The 21,915-nt window shown below is 40.6% G+C and overlaps 1 protein-coding gene and 1 pseudogene across 3 annotated transcripts in view; both read left to right on the top strand.

Annotated features, from left to right (window-relative positions):
* OXSR1 (oxidative stress responsive kinase 1) overlaps positions 1-21,915 on the top strand; it is a 100,267-nt gene that overhangs the window by 2,525 nt on the left and 75,827 nt on the right. For 2 of the 3 annotated variants that reach the window (XM_042955862.1, XM_042955863.1), the window contains exon 2: positions 16,630-16,742. In XM_042955862.1, coding sequence (XP_042811796.1) covers positions 16,630-16,742 — 113 coding nt within the window. Of the gene's footprint in view, positions 1-3,742; positions 5,409-16,629; positions 16,743-21,915 lie in introns of those variants that run through there. The other variant, XM_042955864.1, reaches the window with a different exon arrangement.
* Positions 18,897-21,404, top strand: LOC122230158 (annotated as a pseudogene).

The following is a 21,915-nucleotide window of genomic DNA, read 5'->3' as shown; positions in this document are numbered from 1 at the left end:
TCTGTCTCTATAGGGTTGCCTTTTCTGGACATTTTGTGTAAGTGAGATCATAATAACATACTGTCTTCTGCGTTTGGCTCCTTCCACTCACCGTGATATTTTTTCATTTTTAAGAACAACTTGATTGGGTTAGAGCTTATACACCATAAAATGCACCTGTGTTGAGTGTACAATCATGTAATTTTTTAAGTAAATTTTCGGAGTTGTTCAGTCATTCCCACAATCCAATTTTAGAACATTTCCATCATTCCACAAAGATGCCTCATGTCCTTCGCAGTCACTCCCTGTTCCCACCCCCTGCCTCGGGCAACCACAGATCTACTTTCTCTGTCTCTATAGATTTGCCTTTTCTGGATATTTAATGTAAATATAACCCTATAATCTGTGATCCTTTGTGTTGGTTTCTTTTACTTGGCATGGCGTTTCCTGAAGTTCATCCATGTTGTAGCCGGTGTCATTGCGTGATTCCTTCTTATTGGACACCTCTTGATGGCCATTGGGTTATTTCTGCTTTTCGGCCCTTTTGGAATAATGCTGTTACGAGCTTTCACTTATCAAATCTTCGTATGAACATGTTTCATTTTCCTTGGGTGGAGTTTCTGGGTCATGTGGTAAATTTATCTTTAACTTTTGTAAGAAACCGATTAAACCTTTTCGAAGTGACTGCATCATTTTTCATTCCCACCAACCCTGGGTGAGAGTTCCTGTTTCTCTACATTTTTGTCAGCATTTGGTGTCTTAGATTATAGCCGTCCAGGTGGGTAAGAAGTAGTATTTGGTGGTGGTTTTGCATTTCTTTCATGACTAACGATGTACTTATTCATTAGCTTTTCATCTGTCTCTGGTGAAATGTCCATTCGAATGTTTTGCCCAATTGGGTTGCCCATGGTTTGTTTTCTTATTGAGTTCTGGGGTGAGTTTTTGAAAACTTTGAAAAAGTTTTGAATTTCGATAAAGTTTATTATTTTTTTCTTTTATTGATCGTGTGTGCTTTTGATGGTGTAGGAAATCTTTACTAAGCCAACATCACAAGGATTTTTTTCCTATGTTTTCTTCTAAGCTAAATTTAGCTATAGTTTTAGCTCTTACTTTTAGACCTCCAGGACATTTTGGGTTAATTTTTTAAGAATGTTTATTTATTTATTTGGAGAAAAAGCAAAAGAGAGCAAGTGGGGGAGGGGCAGAGAGAGAACTCCAAGCAGACTCCACACTCTCTGCACAGAGCCCAACGTGGGACTCGAACTCACCAACCGTGAGTTCATGACCCGAGCCGAAATCAAGAGTCAGACACTTAACCAACTGAGCCACCCAGGTGCCCCTGATTTAATGTATCTTGTTTTACAGATGAAGACATTGAAACCTAACAGGGTAAAATGACTGTCTAAAGCCATAGAGCTAATTAGTGGCATAGCCAATACTGGTGTTCAGTTCTCCTATTGCTTAATTTAGCATCCTTGTTTCTATGTAGGAATTTGATTGGTTTTTGAATATAAAATGGAAGATACAAACTATAAGATAGTAGTCATAGTCTGACTAAGGGAAATATTAAGGGATTAAGCGAAATTAATTAGGGAAAATATACTTACAGTGAAGGATTAAGGGAAATATCTTTTAAATAAAAAAATTTGATGGCAGCTATTTTGAAGGTGACCCTTTTGGATGTAGTAGAATTTTTCTTTTGTGTATCCTATTCTGTAAGTTTTAAATAGCTCCCTCTAGGGGCCCCTGCGTGGTTCAGTGGGTTGAGTGTCCGACTCTTGATTTTGGCTCAGGTCATGGTCCTGGGGTGATGGGGTCGAGCCCCGTATCAGGCTGTGACAAGTGTGCAGCCTGCTTGGGATTCTCTCTCTTTCCCTCTGCCCCTCCCTCGTGTGTGTGTGTGTGTGTGTGTGTGTGTGTGTGTGCGCGTGTGAGTGCTCTCTCTCTCTCTCTCAAATAAATAAATAAATAAATACATAAATAAATGTCTCCCTCTCATTCGTAAGTTCCTGAAAGTTGCTAACATCCTTCCATTCTACTCCTCTCTCACCCCATCCTCCCAACAGGGAGGGAAAGTAATGTTTTTCCTTGAACTATAGCTTATTACAAGTAGCAAGCCTCAATAAAGCAGTTTATTCTTATTCTGAACTTGCTTCAATGCTGAAATATTTGGAATACAGTATTTTGTAATAAGCTATAATCTTCAAAATGAATCTTTGTGATTTCTGCAGATTACACTTAAAATTTGCAGGAAACAAATGGAGTTCAGAAAAAAAAAGTTTGGCGGATCATTTGAATTTTTTGTTGTTTTTTGTTTTCAATTTTTGTTTTGTTTTCAAAGAATTGTATTTTAAGGCAGTGGTTAAATGATGCCTCCTTTCTGATCAAAGCACCTGCATTTATTTGAAATGTAATTTTTTTACCAATGCTTCCTGGCCTATAATATTTATGGGGTTGTTTCTCACATTCTGTTTTTTTTTCTCTCTCTGGCAAAATCCTACAGAGAAAAGAAAAATTCCCTTCCTGGAGCACATTAAAAGCATACAGATTGGGAATTCAGAGGACTTCCTTTTAAAGAACTGTATCATCTTAAACATGCTTTGGAAAGATTTGAAGTTCTTTAAGTATGATTACTTGTAAAAGATATTAGTATTATTTTCACTATCACTCTTTCATCTTTTTTTTTTTTTTTTTTTTTTTGAGCTCCTTACTAGCCATTATTATTGTATTTGAATTTCTGAACGGGTGTTGCACTGTAGTTGACATGTGTTGAAATAGCTAGAAGAGTATGGTCTTGGGGCTGTACTGACCTGGAATCAAATCCTGCCTTATCTTTAATTACCTATGCGACCTTGGGCAATTTATATAACTGGTTTTAGTGTTGGCTTTTTGTCTATAAAATGGAGGTAGTGGGGGACACCAGTGTGGCTCAGTCGGTTAAGCGTCCAACTCTTGGTTTTGGCTGAGGTCATTATCTCATAGTTTGTGATTTCAAGCCCTGAGTCGATTCTCTTGGGATTCTTTCTCTCCTGCTGTCTCTGTCCCTCCCCCACTCATGTGTGCTGTGTGTGTGTGTGTGTGTGTGTCTCTCTCTCTCTCAAAATAAATGAATAAACTTTGGGGAAAAATGGAGATAATGGCATATATTATCATTGGGGCTGTTATGTAGATTAAGTGTAATTGCAGAAAATGTTTAGTTTGGCGGTGCCTGGGTGGCTCAGTCGCTTGAGCGGCTGACTTTGGCTCAGGTCACGATCTCACGGTTTGTGAGTTCAAGCCCCGCATTGGACTGGTTGCTGTCAGTGTAGAGCCTGCTTTGGATCTTCTGTTCCCCTCTCTCTCTGTCCCTCCCCCTCTTGTGCTTTCTCTCGGTCAAAAAAGAAAGAGAAGACTGTTAAAAGGTTTAGTTTTTGAGTGTTCCTTAAGATAGTGTTTTTTGTTATCTCTGCCTTTCTTTTTTCCTCCCTCTCCCATGTCCCCTAATTTTTGGTATTACCATGAAATGTGAAATACTATGTGACTTGAAATCTGTGACACTTAAATATTTTGACTCTGTCGTAATGCTTATCACTGCATCTTTTTTTCCCCCTTACTTCCAGATCTCCTTAAAGTTTGTTTATTTTTATTTTAGAGAGCGAGCATGAGCACGAACTGGGGGGAGAGAGAGAGAGAGAGAGAGAGAGAGAGAGAGAAAGAGAAAGGGAATGTCTTAAACAGGTTCCGTGCTCAGCATGGAGCCTGACGGAGGACTCTATCCCACGACCCTGAGATCACGACCTGAGCTGAAATCAAGAGTCGGTCCCTCAACCCACTGAGTCACTCAGACGCCTTTCATTGAAGTTTAGATGGATTTCAGGATTTGTGGCGGACACGGGAGTATAGCTGCATAAGGCCCTGCCAACAATACGGTACGATAGCGCATAGGGAAACAGTCTGGCAAAGGCCGTGATATGGGCCTCTTGTTGTCCTACAGCTCGAAAAGGCTCCGTAAATATTTGCTGTTTACCTTGGGTTAGGTTTAGAAAATTGTCCTTTAAGATCTGTTTTTAATATGGTATAACTTACCTACCTTTGACGCTTTGGTGAAGGCAACTCGTTAGCTTTATTCTCTACTTTCCCTTTTTAATTTTCACTAATTGTTCACTGGCCACGCATTTTGAGGTCTGAAGTAGTGGTTTTCAAGCACACATTCCAGGTCCCACCTCCAGCCCCTCCATAAATGTGGAAGACATCGGGCGCCACGAGTAGAGTGATTCTTAATGGCTAGCGTATTTTCTCCCCCGGTTGGGGACACGTAGCTGTGGTGGCGTGATCAGGAAGGCGAACATTGGGCCAACAACCTCATAGGGCTGTGTCAAATAGCTATTGCATCTGGCTGCATGTAATGGAAACCGTAGTGGCTTAATAAAGTACCTTCTGCCCCTTATGGAACTGGAGGTGCAGCCTAGGTGCCGTCAGGCACCCAGGCTCCTGGGGTTTACTCCACTGAGCTTGGCACGTGACTCTCATTCTCATAGTTGCAAGAGAGTTGTTCCACTCCTAGACTCGTGCTTGTGTTCCAGGCTGGAGGACTATGGCAAAAGGACAAAGGCACGTGACAACTGACTTGGCTCCCTTTCAAAGAGCTTTCTTTCCTGGAAGCCTTACTCAGTGACTTCCATTCCTAGTTTATTGGCCAGAACCGTGTGATTTGGCCATTTGCAAGGGAGGCTGTGAAATAAAGCTTTTTAGCTGGGCACGTTATGACTTCAAACAAAGCAGGTCGAGGTTCTCTTATTAAAGAAGGGAAAATTGTTGGATAGGCAACTAAAAGTATTGGCTTTTTTTTTTTTTTTAATTAAAATAATTAAGACATTACAAGTAAATAATTTAACCTGACATATAGTAATCAGTTAATAAATGTTAGCTTTAATCTAAAGAGGCAGTTGCTTACCAGTTAGGAGTATGGTGTTGAATCATCACGTAGTTCTGGTTTCTAGACCCTACTTTGCCTCTTGCTGGTGCATGACCTCAGTCTTATTTTTGCCTGCATTGCTTTTCTTACATCGCTTTGTAAGATCAATAATACCTAACGGATGAAAAACCGAGATGCAAACGTAGTCCTTGGCACACAGAATAAACATTCAGTAGTTGTTAGCGCTCGTGATGGTAATAATGAGGTAATGTCCATGAAGACTGGGCCATTTTAGTGTTTCCTTGGCCTTAAATGAGTAAATTTTTTTTCTTGCAAATATGTGTCACCACCTGGTTGGTTAATGTATTCAGCAGATGTTTTTTGAACTTCTCTCATGTGCCGGGTACTGTTCCGCAGGCTAGGGATACAGCGGTGAAGCAGACAGAAAATCCCTGCTTTTATGGAGCTAATAATCCAGTGTGACGAAGGATAAAAGGAAAGCTGAGAAAGGGGTTGGAGATTCCTAGGGATAGAGGTGGGTTTTAAATAGGTCAGGGAAAGCCTCAGTGAGACGATGCCGTTTGAGAAATGACCTGAAGGAGCTGAACGAGGGAGTATCTTCTGCAGGAAGCGTGTTTGAAGCAGAGGGAGCAGAGGCAGCGAAGGCCCTGAAGTGGAGTGGAAGCCTGCTTCCTGGTGGCGCTAAGGGCTAGGAGGCAGGAGGGGCTGGAGCAGAGGGACGGGGTGTGGCGGCGGATGGGAAGGGATCAGAAGAGTAAGGTGGTGGGGCCGTGTGGTCCTGACCGGAAGATGGGGTGACGCCTCGTGAGTCATCTGGGCACCTGCCTTTTGCTTTGAGTGAGGTTGAAAACCGTTGCAGGGTTTTGAGCCAGAGGCGTACTATGACTGTCTTGCCAGAGGGTAGCTCGGGCTGGTATGTGGAGGGTAGTTTTGCAAGGGCACGGGGTGGAAGGAGAGTTTATCCGGTGGAGAGAGGTAGCGATGGAGGTGCTGAGAAGTCGTCAGATGCTGGGTAATAACACGTTCTGGAGTCAGAGAGTTGCCATCGGATTAGATGTGAAAAGATTTTAGGATTTTTGGCTGGAGCATCCGGAAGGATGGAGTTACCATCCGTTGAGATGCGAGATTACCAGAGTGAACGGGGGACAGAGTGATGATTCATTTCAAAACCGTCAGGCTGTGTGAATAATTGCTCAAAGCATATGGCAGCGTGTCTTTATTTTCATCTTCGTATGGGGAGAATAGCATGATTTTTATGATGAGGACTATTCAGACAGCTGTTTCACCAGTTTTAGGAGCTTTAGTTTTCAACATGGCACTGACAAGAGAAGAGGGTTTACAAAATTGTAATTTCCCATAGTTTCCTTGGTTTAGGTGATGGTGCCTTAATCGTCTTTCACAACGAAGAGTCTGGGCTAGCTCTTCAGTGAATGCAAAACCTTGCTAAAGAACACTTAAGATCTTTAGAATATGTACCTGTTACAATGATGGATGCCCAGAATTTGGAGGAAATTATCTTCAGCTGCTTTGGTTCATTTATTGTTTTCCTCACCGGAATAATACCCATTTTTTACTTTCTATCCTGAATTTCTGGGTCTTATAAAGTGGCCAGAGACTAAAAAAATTTTTAGTAACCCCATGCCTTTGGGCGTCTCCTTTTCTGTCTCAGGAGACGAAGTTATGCAGTGTGGGGAATTTCAGGAGAGAGCTCCTTGATATTTTTGTGTATTAATCCGTTCTGACATGTACTGCATATTAACACTGCAGTTTAAGAGCTCACTGGGAGAGGACAGAAGGTTGGAAGAGCTGGAGATCTAGAGAAGGGTGCATAGATCAGCAGTGTAAACTCGCGAAAGTCTGAATGAGGATGTTTTATTGGAAACTGTTTTGCATCTTCCATTGTATTATTCTCCGCAGTAGTCCGGTGCTTAGTAGAGGGCTCTGGGCATTAGAGCAGTAGCTTTGACATTTTTCACTAAACCACTCCTAAGAGATACATTTTACAATTTGCACGCGTGTTTATACTGAAGTAAAAGTTTTGCAAAATAGCATTTACTTTTGCTATGTGCAATGCATACTGATGTTTTCCGTTTGACTCGATTAACTGTAAGAAAAGTGATGGTTGAAAGTCTGTGAATTGGCGTGTACTTTGAAAAATTCCTCATAAGGGGACATGCTTTAAAGAGACGAGTATTTTTAAAGTTTGTATCTCGAATCCTGTGTTTTTAAAGTCCTGCAAAGAATTGGTGAATACTTAAAATGATTATAAAGACATTTTAAAGATAGTCTTCCCTATCTTCTTATTTACGTTATTATTATTATTATTTTAATATTTTCTTTATCTTTGAGAGAGCGTGAGCAGGGGAGGGGCCAGAGAGAGGGGGACAGAGGATTTGAAGAAGACTGTGCTGACAGCAGTGAGCCGAATGCGGTGCTCGAACCCGCAAACTGTGAAATCATGACTTGAGCTGAAGTCGGATGCTCAACCAACGGAGCCCTCTTATTTACATTATTAATAGTTATTTTCTGTGAAGTAAAGGTTTTCCTAAAGGAAGATAGAACATCATTGGCTATTCTGAAATAGTGGTGTTAGTATTGAGTTTTTACTGTATTAGCCATAATCCTTAATGTTAGAACTTTAAAGTATTTTTTTGGTTGCTCATTAACGTTTTGGTATTTTGGGGGTGGGGGGGAATATGAAGGTCAATGAAAGCGATCGTTAACACGGAAGAACCGGAGCCCGCGAATCTCTTTGTATCATCAGATGTGGGAAGTGCCACTTGTCTTTTAAGGCCATTTGTTAAATCACACCAGAATTTAGTGTCTTGCTTCTAGCGAGATTTATTAAATGAGCGATTCTTTGTGTAAAAGAAAGGTGCGTTAGTATATAGACAATTGTGATTGATAATACCTAGGCTTAGTGTTTTATTGTTAGTGAAATTCTATAGTTAATAATGACTAGGGATTAATAACAACGAAATTCCCCAAATTCCTATGTCTGTATTTTTAACCCCAGCATGGTTTTGGTTTATGTAGGACATGCCGTTAGTATGTTTAAAGCTAGCGTTTTAGGGGCGCCTGGGTGGCTCAGTCGGTTAAGCGTCCGACTTCAGCTCAGGTCATGGTCTAACAGTCCTTGAGTTCGAGCCCTGCGTCAGGCTCTGTGCTGGCAGCTCAGGGCCTGGAGCCCGCTTCAGATTCTGTGTCTCCCTCTCTCTCTGCCGCTCCCCTGCTCATGCTCTGTCTCTCTCTGTCTCAAAAATAAATAGAAACATTAAAAAAAATTTTTTTTTAAAAAGCTAGTGTTTTAGATTTTGTGTATATAAGATAAACGATCAATGTTTGATTATACAGGGGTGGAGGAACTGGTTTGAGAGTTTAAAAAAATACCATTCAGTAGTCCATTTGCAAAAATTAAAATGATAAAGCATTAGGGAACACATTTACATGTTAGAAGACATCTGTTATCTAGGACCAAAAGTACCCTGTAGAGACTGCATTGTGTCTTCTGTGACTTAAGAATGCCTCTCATCTTAGCCTGATGGATAACGGGACCTGTGTGATTAGCTTCCTTCCTCTGGGGCTTCCCAGAGTGGGGCAGGGGCCTTTCACTGAAGGCAAGAGAGTTGTTAAGTTTTCTTTAGGGATCCCATGAAGAGAGAGTTTGGAAAGGAAAAGGATGGGAGGGAGAGAAAAGTTAATGGCAGACACTGCTGTTCTGCCTCATGAAGTTTTGGGGTGATGGGTTTGTGGGGGGTGGAGCCGACGGCCGAGAAAGAATTCTTGAAGCTATCTTCGGTGCAAAAAGGTGATTTTTAGGAAAGCATGGGGACAGGACCCATGGGCAGGAAGAGCTGCGCTCCAAGTGTGAGGGGCGACCGTTTTACGGAGTCAGAGACAAAGTCAACAGAGTTTCCAGAGAGACTTTCACGTGCTAAAGACTTATGGAGGCCTAGCTGTGTTGTCAGGCCAAGGTTGTTTTTCCCTCTAGCAGAGCATTAACCGAAAGACAGTAGGGCGTTCCTGGACTTCAGGCTATGATGGAATTGCCTTTTTCTGGTAAACTGGGGGAGACTCTTACCAGTTTAACCATTTGTTTTTTGTCCTTTCTCCTTTTGGGGTAGCCTGCAGTGCCCAAGGAATATCATATACATGTCCCACCTGGAGCAGAGGGCGGTGGCGGGGGGCGGGGGGGGGGGGGTGCTGTTAGCCTGTACTTTGCCCTCACCTTGCCCCACCCTCCGTCATGCCTCATTCGGCCCCGTACTCCTGTGCGGAGCAGAGGGCGAACTGCAAACTGCAAGCTATTTCAATGGTAGCCTATTGGATCATTTTTATCAAGCAGTAAGTTAGTGTTCTTAAACTATTGTCGAAATAATTCAGGTACACTATTGGATGCCATTGAATGGGAAATGTGTTCTTTTTTTTTTAAATTTTTTTTTTTTTAACGTTTATTTATTTTTGAGACAGAGAGAGACAGAGCATGAACAGGGGAGGGGCAGAGAGAGAGGGAGACACAGAATCTGAAACAGGCTCCGGGCTCTGAGCTGTCAGCACAGAGCCCGACGCGGGGCTCGAACTCACGGACCGTGAGATCATGACCTGAGCCAAAGTCGGACACTTAATCCACTGAGCCACCCAGGCGCCCCATTACATTTATTCATTTTTGAGAGAGAGACAGCACAAGCGAGGGAGGGGCAGAGAGAGAGAGAGGGAGACACAGAATCTGAAGCAGGCTCCAGGCTCCGAGCTGTCAGCACAGAGCCCGACGTGGGGCTCGAACTCACGGACCGTGAGATCATGACCTGAGCCGAAGTCGGACGCTTAACAGACCAAGCCACTCAGGCAACACCCCTCCCCCCTCCCTGCTTTTTTAAAAGTTTATTTATTTATTTTGAGGGAGGGGCAGAGAGAGAGGGAGAGAGAGAATCCCAGGCAGGCTCTGCACTGTTAGCACAGAGCCTGACGGGGGGGGCTCGAACTCACAAACTGCCAGATCATGACCTGAGCCAAAATCAAGATGCTTAACTGACTGGGCCACCCAGGAACCCCACCAGACTCTTGGTCTAAAGTGGGTACATCATTGTATAGTCCCACCCACGATGTCGGAGGGTTCCAGGTTCTCCACATCCTTTGCAGCACTTCTTATAGTCTGTCTTTTTTATTACAGCCATCCTAGTGGGTGTGAAGTGTCATCTTACTATGGTTTTGTGAAGAGATGTTTCAAATTGAAAACTTTGTGTATTAGAAAGGGTTATCTGTTGTACATTGTATGTCTTTATTAAAGTCAATATTTGAGGGAATATGTAAGAATAATAAATAACGAGATTGAAATAACTTTAACACTGAAATAAATGATAATTATAAGAAGTAAATTTAAATGACTGTGGTGCCCGATCCTGACTTTTTTAATATATTTCACCATATAAACAAAGGCATTCGATCACATAAACAAAGGCAGCTCTCAATTCATGTTTAAGATGGTCTTTCTTTGCCACGTTCTGATGTTCGTGTAAGTTGACTTGTAATTTGAAAGTGATTGCAAAATTACCAAGCTTTTTTTTCTTTACTAGAAAGAAATTTCTGAAATTTCTTTCCTAGAAATCCAGAAATCTTCTGGAATATCTGAATATTTTAAGATAATAAAAATGGAAATGATTTCTTCTGGTAATATACACAATAATATGACTTGTAAATTGGGGAAAATGGACATTTAAGAGCAGAATACTGTGTATTATTTTGTCTTTTGCTGATGATAAGCTTCTCCTTTTCACTCTGTCTCTGTTAGCTACTCTTAATAGCTTCTATGGATCCTTTCAGAAAACTTTAATACATATATATCCTTTTGTGGGGTGTTTTGCTCTTTGCTTTTTTCCACTTAGAAACTTAAGTTTTAAAGCCCCAGATGTTAAATTGCCTTCTCCTTCTCTTAAATGATCAGATAATTAGCTTTTTTACAGGCTGTTATAGGATCTTATTAAAGTAAATATCTCATTCTCTAAAGTGCATGCTCTTCATGAGAATGTCTAGGATATTGAAAGCATGTTGCGTTTTGCATGAAGCATTCTGCCCAAAGTTGCTTTTTCTTAATATAATTACTGTGTGGTACATGGAGCGCTTTTTCTTTCCCCATGGTCTCTCCTGCCAACATTTTGATAAAATCACTATTTGGGAAGAGGATGAGACAAAGGAGAGGAAAGGGGGAAGAACTTAATGATTGCTCATTTTTCCTTAAGTATTTACAGTTCATCTCTATTCAGGGCTGAGTGTTTGTGCAGGAGAATGTTTAGTCTGTGGTCATATCAGCGATTAAAATGGTAAATCCAAAACCTATTTTAATGGAATGGGTATAGATGGGGAGTTGGTGGGGATCATTCTTCCTCATGTGTTTGGTTAAGACTTAAGCACCTTATAGACATAGTAAACCTGCCCTATGCCAAATACTTGAGGAGACACGGTAATGTGTTGTAACAGTTTAAACATCCTACAAGAAGACAAAGGGCAAGGAAGTGAACAATCGAGACATTTATTGGGCATCTATATGTCCCAGGCACATAGTCGGGAAATGAACACTTACTCTCCTGACAGCAGTGGGGCTGAAGTTTGAATGTAAGAATTTTTCCAGTTAGCTGGGCTGTGAGTTGGACTTTGAAAGGAGGCACGAGTATGTGTTAATATGTAGAAAGCAAAGTGAAGGACTTTTATAGAGGCATGGACATGGGGATAATTAAATTTCATCTGGGGCACAGAAAAACAGCCTGTTCAGTTACCAAGTGGCACAGTATTAAGTAGCTGCTGTGGTTTAGTGATTTGATGAATGACATTGTGTGAATGGTGTTTGAAGATTAGCTTATTAATAAGCCTAGGCGCATATATATATATACATATATATATATATATATATATATATGTATATATATATATATATACACATATATATATATATATATATATATATTAACAATCCAGTAAGCTTACTCAGTTTCCTAGTTATATGTGTACTGTACTTAGTTGTTATAAGTGGAGTCATGAAATATGTAACTTTTTGAAAGTGGCTTTTTTTACTCAGCGTAATGCCCTTGAGGTTCATCCACGTAATGTGCGTATTAATAACTTGTCCGTGTTTGTTGCTGAGTAGTATTTCTCTCTATGGGTGTACCATAGTTCGTTTAAACCATTCACCTGTTGAAGGATATTTGGGTAGTTTCCAGTTTGAGGCTATTATGAATAAAGCTGCTATGAACATTTATATGTAGGTTTCTGTGTGAACACCTGTTTTTATTTCTGTGAGATAAATACCCAAGCGTGAGAATGCTGAGTTGTACAAGTCCACTTTCAGTTTTAAAAGAAACGGCCAAACTATTCTCCAGAGTGACTGTACCATGGTTGTTTTTTTTTGTTGTTTTTTTTTGTATTAATCATTAGCAATGTGGGAATGATCCAGTTTCATCACGTCCTCACCAGCATTTGCTATTATCACTTTATTTGTTTTATTTTTATTTTTTTTAATGTTTATTTATTTTGAGAGAGCGAGCATGAACAGGGGAGGGGCAGAGAGAGATGGACAGAAAGAAACCCCAAGCAGGCTCCGTGCTGTCAGCACAGAGCCCGATGTGGGGCTTGATCTCACAAACTGAGATCACGACCTGAGCCAAAATCAAGAGTCAAACACTTAATCGACTGAGCCACCTAGGCACCCTGGTTAATACTACTACTAATATTATTAATAATAATAGTGATAATATCAATAATAATAAAGTGATTAATCACTTTAAAAAACATTTTAAGCCATTCTGGTAGGTTATCCATCTCCAACGAATTGCTTTTGCACCTTTGTCAGAAATCAGTGGGGCTTCAAATGTCTATCGATGGATGAATGAAGATGTGGTATATATACACAATGGAATACTGTTCGGCAATGAGAAAGAATGAAATCTTGCCATTTGCAACTACGTGGATGGAACTGGAGGGTATTATGCTAAGTGAAATTAGTCAGTCAGAGAAAGACAAAAATCATATGACTTCACTCATATGAGGACTTTAAGAGACAAAACAGATGAACATAAGGGAAGAGAAACAAAAATAATATAAAAACAGGGAGGGGGACAAAACAGAAGAGACTCATAAATATGGAGAACAAACAGAGGGTTACTAGAGGGGTTGTGGGAGGGGGGATGGGCTAAATGAGTAAGGGGCATTAAGGAATCTACTCCTGAAATCACTGTTGCACTATATGCTAACTAATTTGGAGGTGAATTAAAAAAAAAGAAAAAAAAATCAGCAGGGCTTATTTGTGTAAATCTATTTCTTGGTTCTTTGTTCTATTGTGTGTATTTTCAGCGTACAGATCCTCTTCATATTTTATTGGATTTATACCATTTCATTCATACAGTATTTCATTTTGGGGGAACAGGTTTCCACTTACTTGTTAATATCTGGAAATGGGGTTGGTTTCTTGTGCTGATTTTTTTTTTTTTTTTTTTTTTTGGCAACCTTGCTAAACTGTCTTACAAGTTCTAGGAGCTTCTAGATTTCTTGGGGTTTTCTTTATAGACAATCACGTCATCTAAAATAAGGGCAGTTTTATTTCTTCTTTTCCAACTTGGGTGCTTTTTATTTCTTTTTCTTTATAATTATGGGTATCTCGTACTGTGTTGCCTAAGAGTGATGAGAATGGACAGCCTTGCCTTGTTCCCAGTTCAGAAGTATTCAGTCATTCACCATTAAGTATGTTGTTTGCTGTAAGGTTTTTTGTAGGTGTTCTTTATGAGGTTGAAGAAGCTCCCCTCTTCCTAGTTTGCTGAGAGCCTTTTATTATGAATGGTGCTGAATTTTTTCAAGGATGTTTTTCTGTGTCAGTTGATACATGATTTTTTTTCCCCTTTGGCTTGTCGATATAATGTGTCGCAGTGATTTTTTTTTTCTTTCATAATGTGTCATCAGCCTCACATACCTGGAATACATGATGCTTGGTTGTGGTGCATTAGCTATTCTGGATTTAATGTGTTAATATTTTGTTAAGGATTTTACAGGTCAGTTCATGAGAGACATTGGTCTGTAGTTTTCTTAATTCTTTGATGTCCTTGTCTGGTTTTGGTATTGGTAACGACTGGTTGCATAAAATGGGTTGGGAGGTGTTCCCACTTCTTCCATTTCTGGAAAACATGTAAAATGACTGTTAATTCTTTTGTCAGTGTTTGGTAAAGTTCTGGGGATTTTTTTTTTTAAAGCACTTTTTTCAATTACAAATTTGATTTCTTTAATAGGGTTAGTATTATTCAGGTTATCTATTTCATCTTGGCTGAGTTTTGATAGTTGTTTTCAAAGAATTGGCCCATTTTTTCTAAATTGTGGAATTAGGAACTGAAGTTGTTTGTGGTATTCTCTTTTTTGAAAATTTGAGGTAAAAGTCACATAACCATATCCACCATTTTATTTATTTTTTATTTCTTTATTTTTTAATGTTTATTTATTTTGAGAGAGAGAGAACACACTCGTGCCAGTGGGGAGGGACAGAAAGAGGGTGTGGGGAGAGAGAGAGAGAGAGGGAGGGAGAGGGAGAGAGAGGGAGAGGGAGGGAGAATCTCAAGCAGGCTCCATGCTATCAACATGGAGCCTGATTTGGGCTCAATATCATGAATCTTGAGATCATGACCTGAGCCGAAATCAAGAGTGGGACGCTTAACCCACTGAACCACCCAGGTGCCCCAAAACCCACCATTTTAAAAGTGTGCATTTCAGTGGTTTTTTTAGTATAGTCACAGGATTTTGCAACCTCTGTCTAAATCCAGAACATTTTCATTATCCCAGAAAGAATCCTGTTCCTCTTAAGCAGTAACTTTCGTTGTCTTCTTTTCCTAGCCCCTGGCAACTAGTAATATATTTTCTGTATGGATTTGCCTGATTTGGACATTTCATATAAATGGAGTCATACAATTTGTGGTTGGTTTATTTCACACAGCATAATGGTTTCAAGGTTAGCCATGTTGTTGCATATATCAGTACCTGCTCCTTGGTTCGTGGTCCCATCATTCTGACCTCTGCTTCCGTTAACTCTTCTTCTCTGACTCTGGCTCTCCTTCCTCCCTCTTATAAAGAAAGACCCTTGTAATTACATTGGGCCCACCCAGATTATCCAGGGTAATCTTCTCATCCTTAATTTAACATAATAACACATGCAGTCTTCTTGCCATATAAGGTAACATTCACAGGTTTCGAAGATTAGGACATGGACACTTTGTGGGGGACCATTATTCTACCTACCACACGGACATTAGATTTTGTGTTATTATCCACTGCTCCCTGAGCTTCTCTTCTTTCTCTTTTTCTTTCTTTTTGTTTTTTTTTTTCAGTCCATTTTCTCTCTGTTGTTTAGATTGAGTATGCTATTGATCTTGTCCTCAAGTTCACCAAATTTATCCTCCATCATCTGTACTATTAAGCCTATCCAGCACTTTTTTATTTTGGAAATTGCATATTTCAGTTGTACACATAATTTCCATTTGGTGGTTTTAAAAAAATAACTTCTGTTTCTTTGCTAAAATTTTCTATTTTTTATTTAGGGGAATTCTTAATTGTTTATCAGAGCATTTTTATGATGACTGCTTTAACATTTTTGTCGGATAACTCCAAATTGTGATTCACTTTGGTGTTGACATCAGTGTGGTTCTCTCTCTCATTCAAGTGTGTTTTTCCTGATTCTTGGTGTGCGATTTAAAAAAAAAAATGTTATCCTGGGCATTTAAGATATTAATATGAGGCAACTCTTGATCCTGTTTAAGTCTTCTGTTTTAGTAGGCAATAACTCCATTTAGGTTTAGTGTGTAGGTCCTGGCCTGCTTTTGTGCAATCAAATGCTCTACCACTGAACTATACCCACTCTGGCCTGCTTTTGTGAGCTGGGTAATTCCTATGATAATCTAGTTTTCGGAGCTCTGCATTGCTATTCTCTTCTTTATTATTCTGGCATCACAGGAAGTCCTGCTTGATCTCTACAGGTGCTGCTTGTGCTGACTGGTGGGTGTGGGCCCCCATCTCTGCTACTACGAAGGGCAGATTGCCTGGACATTGCCCCAGGTGGGGCAAATCTGGTCTGCTTCTGTCTGGGGCTGGGGTGGAGACTCTGCTGATGCTGATGCTGTGATGACTGGGGATCCTCCACTGTCTGAGATAAGGACTGGGGAGTCTGTCTTCCCTCTAGGTCTCTGCTAAGCTTCCCCCTTCACAGTCTTTGGCCAAAAAGCAAGATTTTCTTGTTTGTCCATCTATGTTGGTGGTTCCGGGTTTCAGGCTTTTCTTGTGCCAAGCCATGGATATATGGGAGATAAAAGGAAAACCCAATGAACTCACAGTGGTGCTTTTCCTCACATCCCAAGGCCCCTGGCTCATCCACCTTCTACTTTTAGGGTCATCTTAGGATTGTCTGATGAATTCTTTCTAGGGTATTCAGTTGTATTCAGAAGAGAGGAGCAGGGAAAGGTGAGCCTGTGCCATCATACTCAGGAACTGGACCTGTAGCCATTTTGATTCTTCCTCCCTGCCAGTATTTATTAGCAATTCTATGAAATGGTCGAAGGCCTTTGCTTTTATTGACACCCTGCTTTTTAGGGTGTCATCTGTTGTTGAGTGTAGGAACAAGATAAGGATTATTCTCTTGTTAAATTGTGTGGGAATTAGAAACGTCATGTTCTTATCTATTCATCTATTCATTTACTCATTTATGTATTTATCTTTAGGGAGCGGAGCAACGGCTGTGGTCCAGGCAGCGTACTGTGCCCCTAAAAAGGAGAAAGTGGCAATCAAACGGATAAACCTTGAGAAATGTCAGACTAGCATGGATGAACTCCTGGTATGCACGTCTCCTATTTATTTCTTGGAGAAATACACTTCTGTGTATATTCGTGTTGGAGTGAAAAATAACCAGAAATTTTTTTATTGCTTTTCTAAAAAGAAGGTTAAGTAATGTTTTTTGTAAATTTGTAAAATAAGTAAAATATTATAAATTAAGTACTGTTTATTGTAAAATTTACAAAAATCCAGGGAAACAAAAAAATTAGTTGTAACCCTCTCATTCTGAGATTAATACTTGCTATATAGTTTTTTAGACTGTGTACATTTAAATATCTTTGTATTTTTATGATAATGTAGCCATCTACTTGTTCTTTTCATTGAAAATTTAATCAAATTCTTCTGTGTCTATATGTATGAATTAAAATGCTTTTTAGTATGTGTGTGCTTTTCCATTACGTAGGTAGACCACATTTTATTTAAGCTATTTCTGGTATTGGACAATTAATTTTTTTCTCTTTTTTACTGTTATAAACCTTGCTTCCTTGCTCGTCTCTTTCCTTAAACTAGTATCATGCTGGTATCGTGCAGTTACGATACCTGGGTTGAGTGGAATATGCTTGAAAAGGCTTTGGCCTCCTAGGAACATGGTACCAGTCTGCATTCTGACCACTGAGGCAAGGTGAGAGGCAGAATGACCCCCCAAGCAGCATTGCCTTCTCCAAAGGCTGGGGAAAAAGAGGAAAGGGAGACTCAAGGATTAGTAGCTACAAGAGATGTCCTGTGGCATTAAAAGCTAGTCACACAGAGATTGTTTTGTACTTCTTTTATGAGCCCTGACACCCAGAGCTGTGGGTGTGTAGTCAGTTTCAGCAATAAGACATGAGGTAGATTTTCAAATCATTTCACTTTGTAAATCCTCAGTTTCTTTGGCTTAAAATGGAAATAATAATATCTGTTTTGTGTACTTCACGAGGTTTTTCTTGAGGATCAAATGACCCAGTACCTGAAAACTACAAACTGCCATGCAAATGTGAACTAATATTGTTATTTTCTTAAGTATTTGTCTAAGGTCATGTGCAGTTAGTGATAGAAAGGCAGGAGTTAGGCCTGGGACGATCTGCCAGTCCAGAAGTCTTTCCGCTCCCAGACTGGATTTAATTTCTGGTGTAACCTGCACTGAGTATTAGGGAAGACTGGGATAAAAGGAAAAGGGATAATAGAATTACACGTTGAACTTTCAGCAGAGGAAACAGATGCATTTCTTTAGGAGTTGGTAATGTATGAGCAGAAGCTGAAAAAGGAAGTTTCTGGTATGATCTTGAGCCTCTCTGGTGAGAGAACATAGACCTGAAGGGAGATGCTGCTGGAAATCCTACACAGTGATCTTGGATTTACGGATGTCCGCAACCCCTTAGGGCATCATTTGGATATTGAACTGCAGTGATCATACAAAAAGGCTATAAATCGTAAACTAATTCTTTTGAGGAAACACAATTTTTTTTTTCTAATGTTAATTTTTGAGAGAGAGAGAGAGAGATAGCACCTGTGAGGGGCAGAGAGAGAGGGACAAAGGATCTGAAATGGGCTCTGACAGTGGAAAGCCTGATGCGGGACTCGAACTTACAAACTGTGACATCATGACCCGAGCTAACGTCAGACAGTTAGCTGACTGAACCACGCAGGTGCCCCTTGAGGAGAAACAAAATTTTTAACCTATATAATTAAGACTGGAATTTGAGAAGCCCAGTATGAATTTGTATCATTTGTCAGTTACTTTACATAACCCTTAAGGAGAGCTTACAGGTGAATGAAAGTCTTATTATTTATTACTTTATGATTAAAGAAATGAAAGTTCAAAGCTTAAATAACTTGACTGTGTTCATATGACCATAATAGCAAACATCTTTTCAGTGATAGGCACTTAAGTGTACTTTACCCTCCTAAATGCCTCCCATGAGACAGGTAGTAGCTACATTTTACATGAAGGAAGTAAATCCTACGATAAGTGACAGGGTCCGGATTAAAAATCAGGTCTTTCTGAGTCAGGTCTATCGTTTTCTACTTCACATAATGCTAACTAATTATAATCTTGCTTCAAAAGGAGAACATCTGTTCTCAGATGTTTGACATCTAGAAAGAAATATTTGTGTATTAACACTAGGGCCTTACTCGTAGAGGAATGCGTGTTTGGCGTAGCTTGGTAAAAGAAATAGGTTAGCTTTCTCGCCATGGGTTTGCCTCCAGAACACACGTGTCGTGAAAACCACCACTGAACCTAAACCAAAATGGGAAGAGACTCATGTCGACATCGTCGTCGTTGGACACGTAGGTTCGGGCAAGTCTACCACTACTGGTCATCTGATCTACAAATGTGGTGGGATTGACAAAAGAACTATCAAAAAATTTGAGAAGGAGGCTGCTGAGATGGGAAAGGGCTCCTTCAGGTATACCTGGGTCTTGGAGAAACAAAGCCAAACGGGAACGTGGTGTCACCATTGGTATCTCCCTGGGGAAATTTGAGACCAGCAAGTTCTACACGACCATCATTGATGCCCCGGGACTCAGAGACTTTATCAAAAATATGATTACAGGCACCTCTCAGGCGAATTTGAAGCAGGTATCTCCAAGAAGGGGCAGACCCGTGAGCATGCCCTTCTGGCTTACACACTGGGCGGAAAACAACTTATATTGTCGGTGTAACAAAATGGATTCCACTGAGCCCCCCTACGGCCAGAAGAGATACGAGGAAATCGTTAAGGAAGTCAGCAGCTACATGGAGGAAATTGGCTACAACCCCGACACTGTAGCATTGGTGCCAATTTCTGGTCGGAATGGTGACAGCATGCTGGAACCAAGTGCCAACATGCCATTGGTTCAAGGGATGGAAAGTGTAGAGTGTAGAGTGGCAATGCCAGTGGAACCACGCTGCTTGGAGCTCTGGATTGCGTTCTGCCACCTGCTTGTCCAACTGACAAGCCCTTGCGTCTGCCCCTCCAGGATGTCTACAAAATTGGTGGTATTGGTGCTGTCCCTGTGGGTCGAGTGGAGACCGGTGTCCTTAAGGCAGGCCTGATGGTCACTTTTTCTCCAGTCAGTGTTACAACTGAAGTAAAGTCTGTTGAAATGCACCGCGAAGCTTTGAGTGAGGCTCTTCCTGGGGACAACGTGGGCCTCAGTGTCAAGAACGTATGTGTCAAAGATGTTCATGGTGGCAGTGTGGCTGGTGACAGCAAAAATGACCCACCAATGGAAGCAGCTGGCCTCCCAGCTCTGGTGATTATCCTGAACCATCCAGGCCAGGTCAATGCCGGATATGCACCTGTGCTGGACTGTCACACAGCTCACATCGCCCGCAAGTTTGCTGAGCTGAAAGAGAAGATGGACCGTCGTTCTGGAAAAAAGCTGGGAGATGGTCCTGAGTTCTTGAAATCTGGTGACGCTGCCATCGTTGATATGGTTCCTGGCACGCCCATGGGTGTCAAGAGCTTCTCTGACTGTCCTCCTCTGGGCTGTTCGCTGTTGGTGACATGAGACAGACGGTTGCTGGGGGTGTCATCAAAGCGGTGGACAAGAAGGCAGCTGGAGCTGGCAGAGTCACCAAGTCTTCCAGAAAGCTCAGAAGGCTAAATGAATATTACCCCCAATACCTGCCACCCCAGTCTTAATCAGTGGTGGAAGAACGGTCTCAGAACTGTTTGTGTCCGTTGGCCATTTAAGTTGAATAGTAAACGACTGGTTAATGACAGCAGTGCATCGTAAAGCCTTCAGAAGGAAAGGAGAATGTTTTGTGGACCATTTGTTTTTTGTGTGTGTGGCAGTTTTAAGTTACTAGTTTTTAAAATCAGTACTTTTTAATGGAAACAACTTGGCCAAAAATCTGTCACAGAATTTTGAGACCCACTAAAACAAAAGTTTAATGAGAAAAAAAAAAATAGGTTAGATCTCCATCATTTTGCCCACCTAGTCCAATAAGCTTTAGATTGCAAATACAGTATTTATATATTTGACAAATAAGTGAAGGGAGGAGGAGAGTGACTTGTAGTAAAGCACATTTAAGATAATTGGCTTTTTTGGGGCGCAAACAAGTAAGGTCCCACCAAAGCCTGAAGAAACATCGGGAACATAAAGAATGCTGGATTTATGTGGTATTTGTAGGGTCAGGAGCTGAGATCTGAGTGAGAAGGGCTCTGTTTCTGAGAGTCGAGAAACCCTTTAAGTTTATCTTAAAAATCTTTTAGATCAACATACCAAACGTTTGGTGTTGTGATTTTTAATTTTTTTTTTCAAAATTATCTTTACAATAACGTAGAAAGGGTGCTGACGCGAACCAGATTATAGGTGCGTAGCCTGTGTGACAGTTATCAGTGAGGAGGCAGTATAGCGCTCCTTTCTTTTGTCAAAATGTTTTCTTGTCTGACAGCCTTTGCTAAGTGTGATTGGGAAATCAGCTGTCAAATTTTACTGCATTTATTTTCTCCAGAGATATTATTCACAGGCACACTATGCAGTATTTTGAGCTTTTTCTCTTCTCTGGTAGATACTAGGACTAGATTCATTGGACCAACACTTGAGGGGAACATGAAGAGACTTAAAATGTCTTTCTATCTACTAGGAGGCTCACAATCCAGTTGAAGAGTTAAAACTCTTGGGATGCCTGGCTGGCTCAGTCAGTTAAGTGTCTGACTCTTGATCTCAGCACAGGTCTTGGTCATGAGTTCAAGTCCTGCGATGGGCTCCACCCTGGGCATGAAGCCTATTTGGGGAAAAAAAAAAAAAAAAAAAAAAGTTAAGACTCTTGTGTCCTATACAAGGCCAAGCATGACAAACACCTGGAAGAGGTATTAAGTACTTTGAAGTAAGAGAGGAGGCATCCTCCTGGTTACAAGAATGGAGGCCTCCGTGGAGATGTTTGTGTTCTGGCCCACCAGAGCTGGGGGATACTTTGAACAGAGATAGAAACCTTACTAGGCAGGGGTGTAGAGTTGGGAAAGAATTTTTATGTATATATTCATAAATATTAATATCCCTGAAATGTTTTCATAAAATAATTTTAATTATATTATGTGGGACACACACTGATTTTCTATTTCTTTTTTTGTTTCTAACATTACCTACTTAAGTTTGTCTCCTGGCCCATGTGGGTTACAGCCCATAATTTGAGGTACACTGGGCTATACAAAGAGGTATTAAGATTCTAAATTCAGGCAGTGACAGTAATAATGGAAAGGAAG

The sequence above is a fragment of the Panthera leo genome, chromosome C2, assembly GCF_018350215.1.
Source record: "Panthera leo isolate Ple1 chromosome C2, P.leo_Ple1_pat1.1, whole genome shotgun sequence".
In the NCBI taxonomy this organism is placed as follows: domain Eukaryota; kingdom Metazoa; phylum Chordata; class Mammalia; order Carnivora; family Felidae; genus Panthera; species Panthera leo.
Note: the sequence above shows the minus strand (reverse complement) of the source record. Positions and strands in the feature narration are given on the sequence as shown.